General features: G+C 27.6%; 1 protein-coding gene across 6 annotated transcripts in view; it reads right to left on the reverse strand.

Annotated features, from left to right (window-relative positions):
* LOC142326450 (glycine dehydrogenase (decarboxylating), mitochondrial-like) overlaps window positions 1-22,745 on the reverse strand; it is a 158,763-nt gene that overhangs the window by 130,254 nt on the left and 5,764 nt on the right. For 4 of the 6 annotated variants that reach the window (XR_012756787.1, XR_012756788.1, XM_075368977.1 and 1 more), the window contains exon 2: window positions 10,174-10,418. Coding sequence is in view for 4 of the 6 variants with exons in the window: in XM_075368977.1 (XP_075225092.1) it covers window positions 10,174-10,418 (245 nt within the window). In the remaining 2 variants the exon portion in view is untranslated. Of the gene's footprint in view, window positions 1-4,081; window positions 4,431-6,479; window positions 6,989-10,173; window positions 10,419-22,745 lie in introns of all 6 variants that reach the window. The other 2 variants (XM_075368976.1, XM_075368978.1) reach the window with 1 other exon arrangement.

The following is a 22,745-nucleotide window of genomic DNA, read 5'->3' on the forward strand; positions in this document are numbered from 1 at the left end:
TTTGTTAGAAAAATAAACCTGGATTTGGTTCCTAGATATTTTTCAAGACATCCAGTTTTTTTCATTAGACAAGTCTCTTCCTATGTAAACACCAATATCATAAGCGTGTGGTTCACTGGAACTTGAAATGTTGAAGCTTCCAAAAACCAGAACAATACACTTATCACTTCTAAATGATTCAACAGGTATATCAACATTATTGAGCGATGGTGATGTACATTCAACACAAGCTGAGTTTTCACAGAAGGGTTACTAGTTTCGAGAAGAACATTTGCGACAGCATCATCACGTTGTAGCAGCAAAGAAATATTTGGCAATGTGAAATTTTCACTAATATTACAACAATCGCTACTGATACATGACATTTTGCTAAAAAATTGTAAAACTGAACTTAATATCGGTCGCTTAGACATATTAAAGAACATGGAACGATAATGTGAAGTTTATATTTAAAAATATGAACTGCATAATGCACAAAACGTTAAACGAATGTTCCACAACACAATCTGAACTCAGACTAATGAGCGAATACCACTCGACAATGTACAATATTTCATATATGCATTGCTGCCAATGCAGAGCTGTCCCGACAATATGTTTTACAACAGTAATTTTATATGGTGTCGGCCTTGTTTTATTACAAGGTCAGCATTATTATTGTACCTTCTTAATAAGTGGCACAGCTTTGATGGTCTTTCCTCTCTTCCAGTAGATGAGGAGGGGTATATGCTGACACCCACTGCGCCAGTGAGAGTACTGCCACCTTCTAAGAATGCTGAATGAAGGCTACTATGTTGTACATAGAGTGATGTACTGTATGTGTTATAGCTCCAAGTACAGGGATTAAATTATTGAAGATGCAAGAGCGGCAGACTGGATCTTATGTCAACAGATTTTGTTACTCTGAGTGAGAAATACAAGGAGAGAATTCAATGGATTTTTAAAAAGATACTCAAATACATATGTGTAAATCTATAGTATGTTTATTTTACAGGCCTAATATTAAAAAGTACTTAAATCTTCAAAAGGGGGAGTTCAAACCCAGTAACCCCCCTTATGTACACCCCTGGTGAGTATAGTGCTGTATTTAGTGGTGACCACAAAGATGTTTAAAAAATTTTAATTATCTGTAATAACATGGTATTTTAATGTGTAATCTTGAAATTTTAATTTTAATCGACTGATGATGAGCAATCCTTGAAAGCAGTAGCGATACATAAGGGAGAATTAAAAAATGAAAAAAAAAGGTAAGATTAAGAGCACTGAACTTTGTTTTTGCTTTTGAATATATACATACTGCATATAAAGTAACAAAATTAAAAGAAAAGCATAATTATGAAATACAGTATATCATTAACCGAAGTAAATCCAGGTGGGATTAAAGGTGGAAAAATCCTTATTTCAATAAAATCCATAATGACTCATAAAAAAATTAAAAATCTGAATTGGAGTTGAACAGCTTTTAAAAATTTCTCCACCTGTCACACCATCATCTACAACACTACAAATGCTATGTGCCAGTTTGAACTTTCCTTAAATGTATTTAATTAATTAGAATGTGGCAAACATGGCAGTTACCTAGCAAAAATTATCTTTTTTTAATTTGATGACAAAATCTTTGTAAAATTAGTAGGTTCATTTAATAACAAGAAAAATATATAAACAATAAAAATGAAAGTTAAGAGAAAATACTGGTTTCCTTTATACAACAAACATGCTTTAATTCCAGGTGTTTTTCTTCTTTAAAAATTATACATGGGGTATCAACCAAATTGCTGTTAATAATAATGGATCCATCAATGAATTTTAAATTAATAAAACAAAAAAAATATTGATGGGTCTCTTGTTTATTAAGTATGATTAACAATATTTTAAACATATTTACGTGTATATTTTTAAACTCATTCAGATTGTATCAATTTAAAAAATTAGAAAATCATACTGAATATTATATGATAAAAAATACTTCATACTGATAAGTTCATTTTAAATCAAATAGTATTGTTTAGTTATAAAAATATATTATTATGATTATATATTGCTTTTAATTATAGATAAAACACAGAAAAAATAGGACAGTAACACTAAAACTACATAAGTGACCGAAAGTATTGTCACTGAAATACAAAAAAATCTGACGAGAAAATTGTAATATTTTCCTGGCATTGGTTACTTACTTAATCTTATATAGTAGAAAAACAATTAAATATGAAAAAGTTACCGAAATTTCTTTTTTGGGGTGCAGGTAATTAATGATCTTTACTGTAAAATTATCATTATAAATTTAAATAAACCAAAAAAACTTTAAAAAACCCAAAACTTTTTCTGCTCCCCACCACCAAAATCACCTTCAAAGAATTTTTCTTGATTTTCTGTTTACTGTGTTAAATGGAAGTAACAAAAACAAAATTTCACTAAATTGTAAACCAATAATAAAAATAAAACGTTACCTAAGATTTCTTTTATGGGGATCGGGATGAATTATGAAAAGTTAAAACTGTATTAAAAGTTTATTAACTTTTAATAGTATTAAAGTTTAAATAAACACAAAAAAGTTTTAAAAATTAAAAAAAAAATGTAAACTTTGATCGGCTCCCTCCCCAATATCACCACCAAAGTATTTGTTTTCTTCTTTTTTTTTTTGGTCGCTTGCACTACTCCTAATCCTAGGAAGACAAAAAAGCTAAGCTAAGCCAGAAAAAAATTCTATCATTACTACAGAACAATAATAATACACAAAATATCAAATATATAAAAATGCAAAGTCAAAGTCACGGTGCAATAAAAAGTTTCTTTATTTAAAAAAGAAAAATCCATTACCATGATCGATAACAAACAACCATTACTGCACAAGATAAACACCTCTTTATCAATTTAACAAAAACAACAAACAAAAATTTGAAATAAATAATTATCCAAACACCACCAAATCATACAAACGTATGAAATTAAATCCAATAACTGAACATGAAGCGACTAAAATATTATCATAGATGTAGCATAAAATTATTAAAAAATTTGATTATTTTCGTGACACATAATTACAGCTAACTGTTAAAAAGTAAAAAAAAAAAACCAAAAAAATCAGAATGAATGCAACCAGATCCTTAATGATCTTAATGATACAAACAAAAAAGGCCCTTTTCATTATACACTTTTAATTAATAATTTCATTACAGGTATTAAATTTTTTTTTGTTTTTTATTACTATTTTTTTTATAGTTTTTAATAGAAAGAGTATTAATTATCAATTACATAAAATCTTAATCAAACAAGACATATGTTATGTTTAACATATGTTATGTTACAGTAAATGCAACTCTTAGCAAAAAAAAAGAATAGTATCTATAACATCATTACCAAAACTAAAATGGAGCACAATGATGCTAGATATTAGAGAATAAGTATTTTAAGTTCTTAATTTTAAGATTATAATAAAAATAAAATATATAACTTTGTATAATAAACATTTTGCTTCATAAAACCAGATATCAGTACACGGACAGTAAGTCCATGTACAGTAAATTTATGAGCAACAGGCCCAACTTTACCATGTAAGCACCTCAGCTATTAGTTTGGTTTTATTTGCAATCCTTAGTCCTTTGACAGTTTCTCGGGCAAAGAAGGTCACTGCTCTGCTAAGTCCCAACAAAGAAATGGATACTTTTCTGGCCAAGAGATGGTTGGATAAACTGAGAGATGGTTCTACCATTACAAATGAAAGCAACCGATCCAATTTCAATAATACTCGCGCAAAAAAGAAAGAATAAAAAACAAAAAGGAGAAAAGCAAAAGGTTAAGCAACCATGAGATTTTACCTTTGTTCAAGGTAGATAGATAGTTTACAATCTTACCATGATCCTGCTGCAGGATAAAAAAAATACTTTTTAAAGTGAAGGAAAATCATTAAAATATAGCATGTATACCATCTATTGTATTTGATTAAAGCAAATGTAAATGAACAGTTATTTTGTAATTATAGAATAAACACAACAAAGGGATAATTAAAGCACCCGTGTTATTCTTAGAACTTAAAAAAAATTATTACAATTATACATATACATAAAACAAAAAACCTTACCGTTTCACAAATGTTCATATTACAACAATTCTCAATAGTGATTTCACACTGGTCAGTATTTTGTGGTAGTGACGTTAATGGTGTAACATTCTTGTTCACAATAATTCTTTTCTTAATACGAGGACGTTTTCTTAATGACAAAACCTTAAATCCAAGTACAGCTGACAATCCCATTAAAATCAGGCATACCAAAGCAAGAATACCTATAGAAATTTCATATAACTTTGTATTACATTTTACATATTCGCTACTCACTGACGGCAACAGTTCCATTTTAGTAGTATTATTATTTCTATCACTACTTACAAATTTATCTGAAGGACTCTTCAAATTCATAAAATCTGAACACCTGCAAAATAATGAATAAATAATGGGTTATTTTACAGACTGTAAACATTTTCACATAAGTTAAGCAAAGTTTTTGTTTAATATTGATAAATTAGCTACAAGAACAAATTTTATTTATGCGGTGGATAAATTACATAAATATGTGCACAAGTATAGAACGAGGGATATCTGTAAAGTAAAGACCACTGGGAAATTGCTCTCCTTAAGGTCGGTGAACCTGTGTATTTCATAGCCATGCTACTAATGAGCACACTGCATTGTTGTCTGTAAGTTGTCGCTTTGTAGTATAATCGATGTTACAGCCAACTGTGAAATACATCGAGTCATATGTTTTTTAAACCATCAAAACATTAAGCCGGCTGAAATTCATAGGCAGTTGGTGCTGTGTAAGGTTATAATGTAATGGATGAAAGAAACGTTCAAAAATGGTGTGAAAGGATTAGAAATATCAGAATTAATGTGCACGATGAAGAATGTCTGAGGAGGCCCTCGATAATAACAGAGGACCTGTTGAAATTTGTCAATGATGAAATCAGAAAAGATCATTGCTCAACGATTTCTGACCTGGCTCTTCTTTTTCCTGGTGTTTCAAAGTGGCGATTATATAGAGAAGTAAAATAAAGTATGTAGTTTAAGAGAAATAAAAATATTTAAAGTTTTCAGAATAAGTTTTTTTAATAATGAAACTGTCTTTACTTTAGAGATAACCTCTCGTATAAAGCATAATAAAATCTTTCAAAAATTTCATGTTTTATTTTTTTATTATAAAAAAATAAAAATAAGTTAACTTTATCAAACCAGACAAGAGAACTCTATGTTACACAGCTAACATAAGACCTTATTGTGCTTCTTTCCTTTAATAATATTATTATTTAATAATCTAAATGATTTATTAAAGATTACTTTAAAAAGGTTGTTTTATTAAAAAAAAAGTCACTTTTGGAAAAAAAATTTCTTAATAAAAATATGTACTCAAATCTTTTCCACTTTTCTTTTTATTTATTACTTTTTTTGCTCTGACCAAAATTTTTTCAGTTTTCATCTATCTATCCAGGCAAATGCTGAAGTATTTCCCTTTTTGTTTTCAATGAAATAAGCTTATCAACAATTCGATCGATATAATTTTTCTTTTCTAACCTGTATAAAGTATTTTTATGTTTACTGAAATATCATATTTCAAAATAATATTATATTATCAGAATGCTGTATAATATAAGGTAGAGCTCTCTAAAAGCCAGGTAGCTATGTTCATACCTTCAAGTACTCAAAGCTCAATCTCACAGAGTGTGTATCACCCCTAACAAGTATTAAGTCACACCCTTAACATTAAGACACGTAAAGAACGATTTAAATCTGAGAAATATTATAACTTAACCTCAAGTTGAGCAATAAAAATAAACAAATAAATAGAAAAATGTTACTATAAACAAAAATTACATATATTCTCATGTTACTTTTTGACAAAGACCTGCACAAATTCATGTATTTGACATCAGTTTGTCTATTTCCTCTACAAAGAATGGCGTCGCTGAAGTACCTATCTGTCATCACTTTTGAAGTATCAAGTAGCCAGCCAATTCTTCAATTTTGTGACCAGATGAAAATCAGACAGTGCCAAATCTGGGGCTTGAAAGGGGGATGGTAAGAAGCATGCAAATTAAATTTGTTTAGTACACCCTTAGCGGTAGAGATGTCATATAAAAAAATTAATTCCCTTCATTAGCATCCATTACTATTTATTACGTATCACTCTCCCAAGCTATGTTAATGTTTCACAATAAACATCTGCTGTTATTTTCATCTTCATATAAACAAAATTCTTTACAGTAGCAAAAGATGGTAGCCTATCTTTTTTTGTTTTGAATTTTTTGAACTTGTTTTTCGAGTACATTCGCACATAAAAAACATTTTCTTTTTTGTAGCTGTGTAGTGATTAAAATAAAATAGTTTAAATTTCATATGCATTTATTTAAATTGGTTCTCATACTTCATATTGCTTACTGCTTAGAAAGAAAATCAACTTTTAACAAAAGAAGAAAAAGTACTATACCTGCAAGGTGAAGGAGGTTTTGCTAAAACTTCGGGAATTTCATGACTAGATGACATATCAATTATTTGTTGTTCATCAAAACCAGCTACCATTAAACTACAATGTGCAATACAAAGATGCTGCATTTTCACATGTTTATCACAGCGCTCTCCAGTGAATTCATCACTACAATTACACCTCGGTATCTTTTTATTATCAACTGAACAATCACCACCGTTATAACAATAACCAAGACACACATCGATATCACATCTTTCTCCCTTCCATGTTGAATTGCATTTACATACAGGTTTATTATTTATAATAACACAATCTTCTCCATGTAAACAATAATTATGACAAAGAGATAATTCACAATGATCTCCACTAAAGCCTGGTTTACATATACATTCACCGGATGATTCTATTCCGTTATTGAAACATAATAATTCTCCTTTTTCAACACTTTCACTCATATCCTCCAAAAGCTTATTTTTTTTATCTACAACCTCTAATATGTCTTCTTCAACCTAAGGAAGAAATAAGATCAATTAACACAATATATAATAAAAATAAATTTAATGCAAAGAGTAATAAAGAATAAATACACTAAGTTCTTTAATATCATGTTTTCAACTGCATATGAGGTCTGTTCAGAAAATAACAGAACTTTATTTTTTTAATCTTTATTATTAATTTTACAAATAATTAGTCCTTGTCCCCTTCAAAGTACTACCGTCACCTATTCACACACTTTTCCCAGCGTTGTTTCCACTTCGCGAATTGTTAAGCTTCATTTGAAATGGCCTTTAAGGTGTGTGAATAATTTGTATTAATGTCATTAACAGTCACAAAACAGCATCATTTCATAACAGATTTTAATTTCAGAAATAAGCAAAAATCACAAGGAGCCAGGTCTGGCAAGTAGGGAGGCTGAGGGAAGACTGATTTTTGGCATAACACTGACAAATTGACAAAGCTGTGTGTGCGGGAACATTGTCATACTGAAGGAACAATCAGTCATCTCACCAACACTCTGATCTATTTTTGCAAATTTTTTCACATAACCATTGTAAAACACCTTGACAGTATGCATGGTTCACTATTTCAACTTCGAGGCGAGAATTCAAAATCCATGATTCCATTAAAATTGAACAGCCCTAGTATTATCTAAACGTAAACCAGATTTTCTCATTAGAAAATGTGATATATGAATCTTAGAATATGACTGAAATATTTGGAAATTAAATATATGAAGCTCACTTAATAAAGCCACATCACCTTAAGAAAAAATATTTTTGGTAAAACTTACAGACACAAATCACATAATAATGATACACACAGAACTTTAATTAAGAACATGATCATCAATGTAGGCATGATATAATATAATGACATTAAACAAGGTCTTACAGGTACATTTAATAGCAATACTGACTTATTTATTTTAAGACTAAGAACATATCAAGTGAATGGTTTGATTCTAAAATAAGAACAATGAAATACTAAAAAGTTCTGTTTAAAACACTATTTATACTAAAAAAGGAAAAATGGATTACAGTAAGCATTAATAATACAATACTAGACTCATTAAAATGAACTGAATTTGATTTGTAGTAGATCAGATGATATAAAATTAATAGTTAACAGTCTACAAAAAATTACACAAGAACTCATCGATAAGAAAGATAAGCATGAAATAAAAGATGAATATCAATTTTAAGTTATTAAAAAAAAAACAGAAATATAAAATGCCGTTAAAAAAACTAAAGCCAAAACTGCACAAATAATGAATTGTACATTTCTCTTCATAGGGATAGTAATTCACCAAAGGAGAAAACAACATTTGAAATGAAACTCTACTAGTTGCTCGCATAAAAACATACTAGAGGATCAACTGAATCACTTGTCAGTCTGTATACATCAAATCATTGAGTTAACTGAAAATGATATGTTCAAGAATGGCTTAATCAGCATTTTTTCAGAAGACACATAGATCATACCAACAAGGCAATGAAAATGAAAGATATTTAGTCCTGGAATATGAAATCCTTCTAAGCCAAAGGAACATGTAGCATTCTCGTTCTCTCTTCTCTTGAGTATAGGATTTGTTAGGCCAGGTTTCGCATCTTACTAAGGAAACAACCGGGCATTAAGAATTGGAACAGTAGTACTGTAAAAAAAAACCGAACATAAGAAGAGTACATTAAATAGGAACAGTAGGCATTTGGCAAGTCTTTCAAGGTCAATTGCGTAATGCCTGACCTAAGATATTTTAAATAAACTTTTTTTTAAATTTCTGAACCTGATGCAGTCTACAACACAAAGAATGTCTCAAGGAATAGTATCTAGGAAACAAGGTGTAACATAAAATGCCAACAACCTGTCATGCTTAATAAACCGGTTTCTATATTACTAAACTTCAACATTCTATGGAGTCACACAGCAAGCCACTGACATTAGTGGCTAATAAATAGTGAAATAGTGAAATAGTAAAAATAGTGATGAACAGAGGAAACATGGAAGATGAAAATAATGCGGACTTAATTTGGAGAAAAAACAAAGCTGAACTTTTAGGAACAAGACTTGTAATAAGAATGGTATTTACCTCAAAATGAAGTAAGAAAAGATATTTCTCAAATAAAAATTAAAGTTTTCCTTTTCTAAAAAAAAAGAAAATTTTATTTTTGTAGTCTACAATTAAGGCAAGCTCATAAACCTGGGGAGTGATGCCTTTTTATATATTTGTTCAAGTAAAGTTTAAAAGCTTCTCTCAACCTGATCAAAGTAAATAGAGTTATCTTGCCTAGGGTCAAATATTAAGTTGAGGAGAGTGAATGACTAAACCTCCCAAAAAAACGTTTGGTTTAGAGTGTATAACAGTAAATTTTTTCATGAGATAAAATTGGGTTTTTTATTAAATGTGTATGTAGTCGTTAATTTTTTGTTTAATTTGTTCATGATTTAACATGGTCAAAATCCCCATTTTTCAAGTTCCAAATTTTGTAAAGGAACTTTTATGTCAAAACTTCACTTTTACTTCAAATTGAATCCGCACACTTTTAGTAGGAAATTATTCTGTTAAAAAGGAAATATTTACACTTCTATATCAGGATCAATCACATTAACAAATGCTGGCACAAAACATAAAACAAAAGTGTCTTTCAGAAAGCAAAATGTTTCAGTAAAACTATAGATGATCTGAAAAAATGAAAAATGATGTACAAGCTATATAATTTCTCAAGAAGTAGACCGATAACTCTCTGAACCATGAATTATATTCACTGCAAAAGATTCTTGGTGTAACAACGTAGCTGCAGTTTGAAGACAAAATACTCCCACAAACATTCTCAACTTAGTCCAATTTTATCAGCCATGAAATCAATTTTCAAAAACTTCTGTAACTACTGAAGCTAAATTATGAAAAACTACTGGAAAATAACATCATAAAAACATTTTTCTGCTTCAAAATTTGAAAAAGTTTAACATTTCTTAAGAATTTATATTTTTTCTTTGGTAAAAAACAATATCACATAAGTATACTTGCGCAGTTTCAATACAAGTACGCAAATAATGCCTTGAAATTTTGGCTGAATGGTTTTTGAGAAAATGGATCACAAACTTGGCAAATTTAAATAATGGGAACTAATCTACTTAAATTACATATATAAAAATGTTTGGTAGCTGAATAATAAATATTTATAAACTGTCTTACCTGATCCTTTCGTTCTTTAACTTTGCTACATTCTTTAGGATCAAGATACGATTCTTGGGAAATTGAAACAATACCATAAATTTTAGAAAAATACTTTTTAGAGTAGGATTTTAATTTTGACACAGTTACACGATCATAATCTTCATTGTTTATCTTAGCATTATAAATTGCCTCGCTTCCAACATCAGTCCAAAAAAATCTTGAACCCAATGTACTCAATGCCACAGGCTTATGTGCATTTGCAGCTGAAAGAGTTTAATTATTTAACTTTACTAAACAATTAACAGTAATTAACAGTAATTTATCATTAATACATGTATGGATTGTAACAACAATAAATAAACACTATGATTTACTAAAAAAAAAAAAAAACATTACAAATTTTCTTCTTAAAACATACTACATTCTCTAGCAATAAGTTCTGTTAACAACTTGTATGTTTTTTTGTTTTAGTTTGTAACTGTCAGGCACACAATTTCAGACAAAAATTTTAACTTTTCATTACTGAGGAATATAATCACGAAGGAGTTACAAAAAATGTTATCCTTAAACAGTATAATATACGTAACTTGGAACATTATCAAGGCTTTATACAGCAGTAGTTTCTCATAGTATTACTGAAATAAAATTGAAGTTAACACCTGAAAAATGAATTAACACATTTTTGTTAAACAAATAACACCAATGTTTGTAGTGGTGCATTACAAACTTTTTGTAAGATATTGCAAGTCATTATCTATAAATAACATAAAGGAGGTGTCTGGGGTAACAAATGGTTTCTGAGAGATCAGTCATTTCTTCAAAAACAATTCCAAAACACAAAAACTCTTTAAACATTTTCAAATGTTTAAAAATACATTAAATATATATTAATGTATTTCATTATACGTTTGCAAAGGGTTCCATTTACATAAAAAAAAGTAATTATACAAAAACACCCCCTTCTTCCATGTAGTCTCAAGTTTTTGTTTGTTTATATTTAAGGATTCCAAACTACAAACGCAAGTAATGTTTGTTAATCTAAATACAAGTAACAAGATAATTATTTATTTTATAAATTATTTCAAGCAAAGGAAGCTTATACATAATATCAATTAAATTAAAAGTTTTTAAAATTAATCTATATATTTAAAATAATAATGTCGGGTTAGTCTAGTGGTTAAATTCGTCATCACAAAATCCACTGATTTTTGAAGTCGAGAGTTTGAGGTTCAAGTCCTTGTAAAGGCAGTTGTTTTTATATGGATTTGAATTCTAAACTGTGGATTCTTTGGTGGTCGGATTTCAATTAACCACACATCTCAGGAGCGGTTGACCTGAGTCGGTTCTAAACATTTACCATCTGCATCTAATACATTTACATCTGCAGCTATGTCAGGCCTGGCAAGCCAGTAGCAGCAATTGAATTTGCCTATACACTCACATCCGGCAGTCGCTGGAAAACTGATTGGAGAAAACAAACAGTTAAAATAATGTTATCTATATTAAAACAAAAGTAAATCAGGTTGATAACTATAAAAACTTAAATTTTTTACTTAGAAGGATTGTAAACCAACACTTAATAACTTACGTCAGGTCAATGCGACCCGATTAAATATTCTTTATAATCACCTTATATTATTCAGTTTTGTTCAATTGGAGACAACCTTCAAATTAATCCCCTATTGTAAAATATTCTTTTGATCATTGTTGCTTGTCTGCATGGATTGTAGTTGTCTGCTCAAAAATATTGACCCGATGCAAAATTTACACATACAGAATTTTATAGCTGACCCATTACAAATGCTGTTAAAAAAAAAATTAAATATAAGTGGAGCTTCAATTAGATATATGTTACCTAATAGTTTATTGGCTCATTGATATAATAAAAGGAAACAGCAGGAAAATTCTTATTAACAACCGCTAAGAATTAGCTCTTTTGCTGTTGCACGCTAAATTAATTCTTGTTGATAAAATTCGAAAAGATTATATGGCTGTTCCACAGGATTATATTATGATCCATTCATAACAAAGATTATACAAAGGTAATGTTATTAAATTAAAAAAACATGACGTTTAGCTTCATCAACAAATAAAATTTGCATCATATGTGGTGGCCACATTATTTGTCTACAGATTCTTTTACTACTAAATAAACAATTACGAAATGAGAATAAAAAATAAACTTTTTATCAATTTAAAAAAGGATTAGGATCGATTCAAATTACAATACTGAAAGAATGGTCTCCTATAAATACATTTTTAAAATTGTAACACATTTTCTTACAGTAACACTTCAGAGTTAGACTGACCCAATATGATACTACTGTTTCTGTAGGGGTTTGGTATATACAAGTAAATACAGGTACAGTTTACACAAATACTACAGATACATAAAATAGTGGTACCAAGGAAATAAAGTCATGCGTATTAATATGCTAAATTTCACCAAAAATATGACAACAACCATATTGGAAAAGGTTGTCTGCAGATTTCTTGTGAAGGGGATTTTGATGGAGGAAGGTAGAAATATTTACATAACCTTTTTTCATCAAGAGCTGGAAGCAAAGCATGATGAGCCAAACTAATTTAGGTTTTATTACACTGTCCCCTAACCTGCTTTGAAGAAGAGGATACAAGCGTGTTTACTTCAGAATATCCAACAATAAATATGTAAGAGTAACCTCACTACCACCGCAAAAGCAGATACAATCATGATCCAAATTAATCAATATTGTTGATATTAATAATTTAGATCAGTGATTTCCAAACTGTGGACCTGGTGCCTAGGAGAGACATGGCTCTTCATAGGGGCGCCATGAAATATTGTATATTCATAACTAATTGAACCAAGACATTTATAATCATTAATTTAATGTTAATAAAGTAAAAAAAATAATGAAGATATAAAAGTTTTATTTATTTTTATCTCTTACTTACAAGTAGTCATGATTTTACTTACGGTAGGGCACCATGGAAAAATTTTAATTGAAAAAGGGCGCTGCAACTCGGAAAGGTTTGGGAACCACTGATTTAGATCATTGTTAAACACACCAACAAAATCAGTGGCTATAAATTTAGTCAGATTAGCTTTAGACTATTCTAACTACCTTAATAAAAGTACATCCAACCTTGACATTTTTTTTTACTTATGACTGGTTCAGATAATTTCAATTTATAGACAAGAAGTTTACCACATGAGAAGGATTGATTCACTGCTATTTGATATAGATAAATCAGGTTAGTTCCATCCAGTAATATAATTTTACATTTAGATGAAACAGAATTAAAATCTATGCCACTAGAACCAGTGTATAAACATCAAGTTTATAGAAAAGATCCCAACAAAATAAAAGCATGCCATAACACCACGATTAGAGGAAGGTATTCCTCGGGAAGTTTTTTTTTTCATTCTGCTAAAGGCGTATAACTATTGGTGATGTATATTATTTACCAAATGTTTCACAATCATTTAAAAGAATTATTCACATTATATGAAACATAAATTAAGTTTTTCTAACATGGCAACGTTGGTAAAGTACTATTATATATAATATAAACTGCTTACCAATATATTACTTGTTTCCCTCAAGCTCTTTCGGCTACCCTGGTATCTTCAGAAGGGATTATAATTTATAATTGAAATACATAAAATTTTAAAACTCACATTTTAAATGTACATAATAATTGATTGTCATTTTCTAAAAGTCTTAAGTTGAAGTAAGTACGTCTGTATTGTAATAGTATCACAATTGTTATCTTGTAGTATAACAATTGTGATACTATTACAATACGGATGTAGTTATTTCAACTTAAGACTTCAACTTTTACAAAATGATGATCAACTGTTATGTATACTTAAATATGTGAGTTTTAAACTTTTATATATCTTAAATATAAATTATCCCTCCTGAAGATTGCAGAATAGCTGACAGCGTTTGAGGAAAATAAATAATATATTAGTAAGCAGTTTATATTATATATAACGTAAATTATAGTTGAATAATCTGTAACAAAAATAAAATAATTTTCTAATAGTATAGTGCATCTATACTTTTAAATTCTTAAATTGAATGCTCTGAGGAGTTGATTTGTGCAAAATGGTCACCTGCAGCCTGGTGAAATTTATATTATCATACTTCTGTCGGTTAATTTTTCTCTTTCATTAAACAAGTAGAATCTACAAGAGTAGCATCTTGAAAAATTCACTCTTTAGCAAGGATATACCAATTAATACTGTATGTACTGATTTGATGCGCAATATTTAACAAAATCATTCTTAAATAAAGTTAAATTATGCTAGAAGAAATTTTCTTTTTTTTACCAGTGACAAAAATATTATGGGAGAAATTAGAATCGCTAATGACCAAGGAAGATGCATAAGAAGAAAATAAAGTAAATAACATGTGAAAGCGTAATATAAAAAAGTAATACTAAAGATAAATATTTTAAATGTGGATATTACTAATAAAAAAATAGTTAACTATAAAAACAAGGATGACTTTTGCAAGCAGTTAGAAAACTGTAATCATGCAGTCCTTCAATATCTATTTTATAAAGACATTATTTAAGCTCATTTCAATAAATTTATGAACACAATAACATTTTTATTAAAGGAAAAGGGAAGCAACATGAATGGTGAAAAATAAATTGTACTAGAGACTACACTGAATCACATAAATTCAGTTAATTAAAAAAGATTTTTTACCAATGAAAAAAAAGGATTTTTTTTTTATAAATAATTTCATACGAATACAAGTTATACTTTTGAAAAGAATAGAATGATTATAATGTAAGAAATAATTGTCAAAAACATGGTTATAGAAGAAAAAAGATTGGAAGCCAATTAAGTAATGCAAATTCATAATACTTTTCTTTAATATTTGTAATGCTAGAAATATTCTAATTAACAATGTATAAAGTGTACATAAAAGATAATAGATTAAGTGATACTGAAACACATATAATGCAAAGTGAACTTTTTTAGATTTAAGTTATTCTGTGGAAACTGGCAATATTGATAAATTTTTGTTTATAAAAACCAAGAAGGCCGTGAAAATATGACACCTTGAATGTGGAAGGAGTAAAAATAAAAACAGTAGATAAAATTTCTAAACTCCTTCAGTACATGGTTTGTTTCTTACCCTCCAGTAAAATAATTAGTCATATTAATTAATGTAGTTCTATACAGATAAAAAAATAATGTAATGAACAGCAAAGAAAGCAACTAATCTTTTGTTCTGAACTGAGCAAGTAATTATTCAATACAATATCTTTAACCTCTATTATCAAAATTACCTTATACAGTCAAAGGCATCCCTAGTCATTCTAATACCACTCTTATTCTAGCATTAATCAGGTTTCACTGTTCCTGAAATAGCTGTATCAGATGTTTTCATTAATGTCTCATATAAATGGCAATGAAATTTCAGTTTTCAAAATCAGCTGATTTAAATGTTTTTGTAAATGCTAATTCTAATTAATTGTTTCAAGTACAAATATATATATAAAGTAAATCAAACTTATAACAAATTAGTTGTTTAACAGCTGATTTTCTTAGGTGAAAGTTCTGAGGTTCAAATTCCAGTAAAAGTTAGTTGCTTTATACAGATTAGAATATCAGATAGCAGAAACCAGTGTACTTTGGAGTCGGGGTTGAATTAACCACACGTTTCAAGAATGGATGACCTGAGTCTGTATAAGACTACACCTCACTTACATGTCTTTATCTCATTGGGCCAGGGGGAGGATTGCTTATTGTTCACTAGCTTAACAGATTTCAACATACACATTAGGAAAATAAGTAATTAATTAAATATATATATATAATATATATATATATATATTTTAATTACTTCATTATTATTTTAATTTAATGATGTAACTTGAGTGAAATTAATTTCTTTGAAATGTTTGTGCTAGCAAAATAATATTAGATTAAATGATTATTTAATTATATAAATAATTATGAAAAAAGTTTAGGAATTTGGGGAAAAAGGTATTAAACCTAAGAATAAAGATTTTTATACATAATTTATTAATAGTAATTAAACATTACTGATATTACTATTATTGTAATGAAATATGAATAAATTTTAATAATTATCAAAAAAATTTGAAGAAAAAACAAAAATAATCTTTACAATTTCTATTAAAAAAATAAATTCATATATTACCAGCAGCGGATGAGTAAGAAAATGCATATACTATAAACATCATATCATCTTGTAACTCAAAAACAATGCATAACGCAATACCAAAGATTTAGTAAGAAATTATGGGTCTATATTTTTCAAAGGGTTGTAAGTTGTAATACTGGGATGCAATTTTTGGTCTACCTCTATTTTTAATACTAAAAATAATCTACATTGTGACAAGCTTATATTTTTCACAATGCAGATTACACGGGGGGGGGGGGGGGGTGAGTTTAATAGCAGAATAAGCAATGTTGTACAAGTGTCATGTCCATGTAAAAATTTTAAAGTTATGTTATGCAGTAAGTAATTGCAACATAAACAATTAAATCTAACCTAAAAAGCAACCAAATTAAGTATAAATGTTTATAAATTACTTATCATTTTTAACTGAAATACAATTAATTATAAAATAAAGTTTAAATAATAAAATAAAATTTAAATAATGGATATTTTTAAGTGAATGAATGTCCTAAATATCTGAGACCTTCCATCTGTCACCAAAAAATTGATTATTAATTTTTTTTTTACTCTAATAAGAACAAAAATGATTCTGGATGATCTGGAATTTTAGGAATTCAAAACAAAAAAAGTTGTTTATTTTCATATACTACCATTTTACAATTCAGGAATACTTTTTTAACAAAATACTGGTTTTCTATCTACACAACCGAATATCTTTATTTTATTAATTTCTAATCTACTCACAGTTTATATTAGAAGCTAATTAATAAATTATTTATATTAACTTCACATGAAATAAAAATTAACCTTATAGTTTCAAAGCCAGCATCATTTTCAAGTAATAAATATATTCATGCATATAAATATATATATATTTTTTTAAAAAGAAAAAAGCAGTTATAACAATAAATTTGACATTATCTTTTTTTTATTTTTGAATACAATAATAACACATTTAGATGATAAAGTTAATGAATGCATTTGGAAAATTAACAAATATCTAATGAGACTATATTTAAACACAAAAATCCTTTCTATAGAATGATAAATCTAAAATATATTAAATTTTCACCATAACAAAATAAAATGTATTTACAAAAACCTTTTTAGAGTGATAATGTAACAGATTAAAAAATATAGATAACTAAACTATAAAAAAAAGAAATAAAACTTGCACGAAAATTGTACAGCACAATCCCAATTAACTTGAACTGAAGCTTTTCTAATAATATTTTAGAAAGTAAGGATCAACATAGTCTTAACAATTCTCATTATCTCATTATTAAAAAAACTTCTACAAGATTTTGACTTTTTATCAAGTAATTATTGTATTTTTTTGATATACAAATATTTATTTTATTTGTTAATATATAATGAATGTCACCTAAAGTAGGAAACAGTAAATGTAGTTTTACCTTTTTTTTTCCAGGAAGAATGTGTTTTGCATAAGTACTCCATCTTCGATAACTTTTCCTGCATCCAGATTTTAAAAACTCTGTTTAGTAGTATTATATCTTGTTGATTAATAATACAAAATGTACATTGATAAAGACTTTTAATTATTTGATGGTTCTATTATTAAAAAAAAAAACTAGATAAAGGGGACAAGGCTGGATTAATACTCTGAAAACATGTTCTTCCCGTTATGCTAAAGAGAGTATTAACATATTTAATTAACAAATTAAGTTAACAAGCAGTAGTTTTAAAAAATTAATATATATATATACAATCTAATTTTGTATAGTAATGTGGTTGTGCTCCAAATATTAAGAAAACAAATAAACTTTAATTGTACAATATTATTTTTAAGAATAATACTATATCAATAATCTATACAGAAAAAAAAATTATGACTTTATAAATAAATCAATATTAAATATAAACCAATAAATTTCAGCAATATATATTATATTAAATAAACATTAACAAAAAATAATAATTTTAAAATTAATTTTACTAATAGACAAGGTGAGGCACATTAGATCTGGAGGGACAAAATTAGAGAAAATATTTTCCCATGTATTAGAGCAAGTGGAAAGAGTCCCTAAAGGGTCTCATGTGTGGATACATAAGACTCTTTTATAAAAATATCTTGTTGCTATTTTTTTTTTATTAACAAATTATTGTAAAAAAATAGTGTTTTTCAGTTTTTCTTTAATATATGGTATTTATTAAAATAGCGAAACGCCGCTGGCACCATTGGAAAGCTGAGAAATTTCTACACAATATTACTAGTGAGCCCTTTTTTAAGCAGTATTTATCACTCAAAAAGCCGCTTACTAAGTAGGTGCAACTGCTGCAGCAGTATACATGCCATAAGTCTCACATGCTATAAACAAGTGCCTGTAACTTGTGATTTATTTGAGAAATTCAAAATGGCATGTATAACTCTCTAAGACTAAACAAAATTAATTAATCATATTTTGAAAGTATTTAAAACATTTGAATTCCTGATTTTCTTCTTTAAGAGTTAAATTTTTCAATTTATTGATTAAAGCCCTGTACTTCAAAACAAATTTTAAAAAAACTAATAAGTCACTATTGTAAGTTACACATTAATAGAACATATGTTTACCTACAACTTTACAAAGATTAAAATAAAAATCTATTTTCATTATCTTTTTACAATTTCTTTACAGCAATATTTTCATCTTTTTGGAGATTATTTTAACTTTTTGCTAATAAAACTCACAGAAAAATTAAAGTTTTATTAAAACCGATTCCACCATCTGAAAGTATGTGTTTTACCTAACTCATAACTCCTAAATCAATTTTAAATCTAAAAGATTACAATAAATAGGGATTGCTTTTTCTAATTGGAGAGGATGCGAAAAAGCATTTTTTGTATAAGATAAAACTAAAATAATTTGAAAAAAATAATAAATAACCTTTAGATATATTCCTTACAGAATTCATAGATAATGGCCTTGAAAAGACATTACAAACATGAATTCTTAGTTTTTGAAATCTGTTTATGATTACACGGCTTATATTAATATTAACAAATTGCAAAATTTAACACTTAAACAATAAAACCGAGAATTCAAACATTCAAGTATGATTCTTCAAGTATATGATTCTTTAGTACTTGTATACCAAATTGTCTTGGTACTTATATACCATTTTAAATTTCTCAAATATCTTTAATAAATCACAAGTTATGGGCATCTGTTTATTAAATACTGCCAAATCTAGTGATCATAGAAAAAAGTGCTCACTATTAAAACTGTGTAGAATTTCCTCAGCTTTTTTATGGTGTTAGTGGCATTTTGTTGTTCTAATAAATAATTTACATATTAAAAAAAACAAAAGAAAACTGAAAAAAATAATTTTTTTAAAATTTGTTAATAAAAAAAAAATAGCACCAAGTTATTTTTATAAAGTTTCATACGTTAATCCAAATACTTACTTTTACAAGCCTTTTCCACATGGTCTCATGCGTGGGAAAAGTTTTCTCCTATTTCGACCCTCCAGATCTAATATGCCTTATCTATAAATAACTGTTGAAAAACGCCATTCCATCATAATTAAAAAGATTTTAAAAATTTAATTTTATACTAATTTTTAATGTTTTCCCTCAATAAAATCTGACATTCTTTTTATAGTTTTTAAATTCTATAACTAAGAATTCGCTTTATTGCTTAAATAAATAGTTAAATATTACTTTATGGACTTTATAATGATTATATGCTGATTTAAGTTGTTTTGAGGAGAAAAAGTAAAACAAAATAAAGAAAATAAATATTTTATTGTTAAATTTTTCAAGGTCAATTTTGTTTGTTTTTAAGTAGCAATCAAAATATATCTTTTAGTAAATTCCTAAAAAAATATTTAAAGTATAAAAAGAGAACCTTAATTTTAGATATTGTAAGTAGTCTCCAAACATTATTTCAAATAATAACCGATAAAAATGGGAACTAAATATTAATTATAAGTAAAATTAATAATGATAAAAATGTTCATATTATTTTATTTGAAAATTATTTTATAACTATCATTTGTACTTGAAAATATAGATTTTATTATTCTCTTACTCTATATGAAATAAATATAAGTTTTTTCTTTAATTTGGCATTTTAAGGTTGAACATTTTGGTTGAAAATGAACAATTTTTTTACATAGAATGTACAAATTTTTTTAAAAATATATGATTAAAAAAAACCAGAGATCTTTTTTAAAAATGTAAAACAAATATTGCTACTTTCTTTCTTCTATAAAAAACTCAAATTATTTTTGTAACTTGAAAAAACAACTAGTTAAAAGATTAATTATGAACGTGGAAAGATCAATCTGTAATGCCGATACTTTTTCCTATAAAGTTTAAACTTATTAAGTTTTGTTAAAACACAATTTATCTACTAAAGATTTATCAAACCGGTGAGAAAAAAACATTGACTAGCTTAGTTAAGGAGTTAAGCTTCAAGATATTGACATTCAAGATATTACACGTGTTAATATACATGGTGAACAGTCAATGTGCACAAAGAATATGTGGAAAGTAATACCCGTTCGTGAACTGTAATCGTGATCCTGGTTAATTCAAGGACAACCAATCTCAACACTGTATTTCTCATATTCTGTACAAGTTTCATTATTTTAGAAGCTTATGTAATCAATATATGTAATAAAGGACTTACATCAAACTCTTGATGACATAAAAAATTTCCACATGTTTTCCCACCGTAACCCATGAAACTGTCCTGTTTATTTCAAATAAATTAAAATCTATGCGAGGTACTAAAATGCAATGCTATTGATCAATGTAGTAAAAAATACAGACGCTGCACTGTTATTTTTTGACTAATTCAGAAAGGAAGGAGATGAATATTTTAAGGACATCATGACAGGTGAACAACATCACTTTTCTTACGTTAGAAAGAAAGCAGTACACGTTAGTCAAAGAAATGGTATCACCTTATTTACCATTCTAACTTAAGAAGTTTCAGCAGAAGCTCTTGACTCAGTCTACATTTTTTTAGGATGCTTAGATGTGTATGTGAGGTACTAAAGCAATAGCAGAGAGATATTAAGAAATGCAAAAAAGGACTACTTGTCATACATTAGCAAGATCCTCTAAGATGAACCACCACCCCTCAGAAACAAAAAGACAACTTGATTATTTAAAATGGGATATTTTTGATTGCTCATCTAAGACTTGGACATGACCCTTCATAAGTGATTTTCACATTTTCATCAAACTGAACAATTGATTAGGAGTGCTTCAAAATAAATGAATAGCTGCAGGAACCACTCACTAGCTTCAGAATGGACAGTGTTGAAGAAATTCGGTGAGTATAAAAAAATTTGTTACCATTATAGAAGGTTCCAAAATTTTCAAGATGACTAGATGAAAAAATGGCATAAGATGTACTGAGATAAAGTGAAAACTTTCATTAAGAAATCTTTAATCGGTTACTTTATTATAGAAATGGTAATAGTGCTTTCTAATATACGACCCTCAATAACACAACTTCATGCTCATTAGATGATACTGTAATTAAAGTATATCAGAGTAATGACTAGCTATTTACATCAACATTGTTTATCTATACTGTTATGATGTGGAAAAAAAATCCATGAATTTTTCCATGGCACAGTAATGCCAAACTTTTGTGTTGTTTTATTTAATTCATAAAATTGTAACTGATGTTTAATTTTGTTATTAAGGATTGTTGTTATAATTGATAAATATGTTTATCCATAGTTCAATTCTTTAAGGTGAATTCACATTCTGAAAAAACCCCTTACCTTTCTCAGTCTACAATGCACAAGAGTAAATAGAAATTACAATCACTGAAATGCTTTCTATTTTGACCAAAGATAACACACAAGATTTCTGAGAGTTACTAAATATGAGATCAACTAAACAGCTACTTTAATTCAAACAAAATTTAAACTCACAAGTAAATCATATGTACAGAACACAGCATTACTCCAGTTAATCATTTCAACATTTAAGTGTTACAACATATGTAGAAATTAAACAAAATAAATCACTTAAGCGAATTCTTTAATGAAACAATTAAAAACTAATAAAGAACAGTTCACTTAAAAGAGAAACTTTATTAAAAATAAGTGAATTACATTGAAAAATAAAATAAAATAGAGACATTCCTAAAAAACTTAGTTAATAGTGTTGAAATTTGCGAAATCTATAAACTAATATTCAAAATAATCTTAGGCTTGTAAAATTATGAGTTTGCAGTTAATAAATGACAAATTTTGAGACAATGACAACAAAAAAAAATCTTTTAAATAATTAATAACAATAACTTAGCTCAATGTTTATTAAAATTACCCATATGCCAGTACTTTTACATTTATTTATAACATAACTTAATAAAAAAAGAAAACTATTCTTGACATACATTACTTTGAGTAAATTTACAATAAATAAATAATTTAATAATAAACACATAAAATACAAAAAATCTC

This window comes from Lycorma delicatula, chromosome 6 (assembly GCF_047948215.1).
Source record: "Lycorma delicatula isolate Av1 chromosome 6, ASM4794821v1, whole genome shotgun sequence".
Lineage (NCBI taxonomy): Eukaryota > Metazoa > Arthropoda > Insecta > Hemiptera > Fulgoridae > Lycorma > Lycorma delicatula.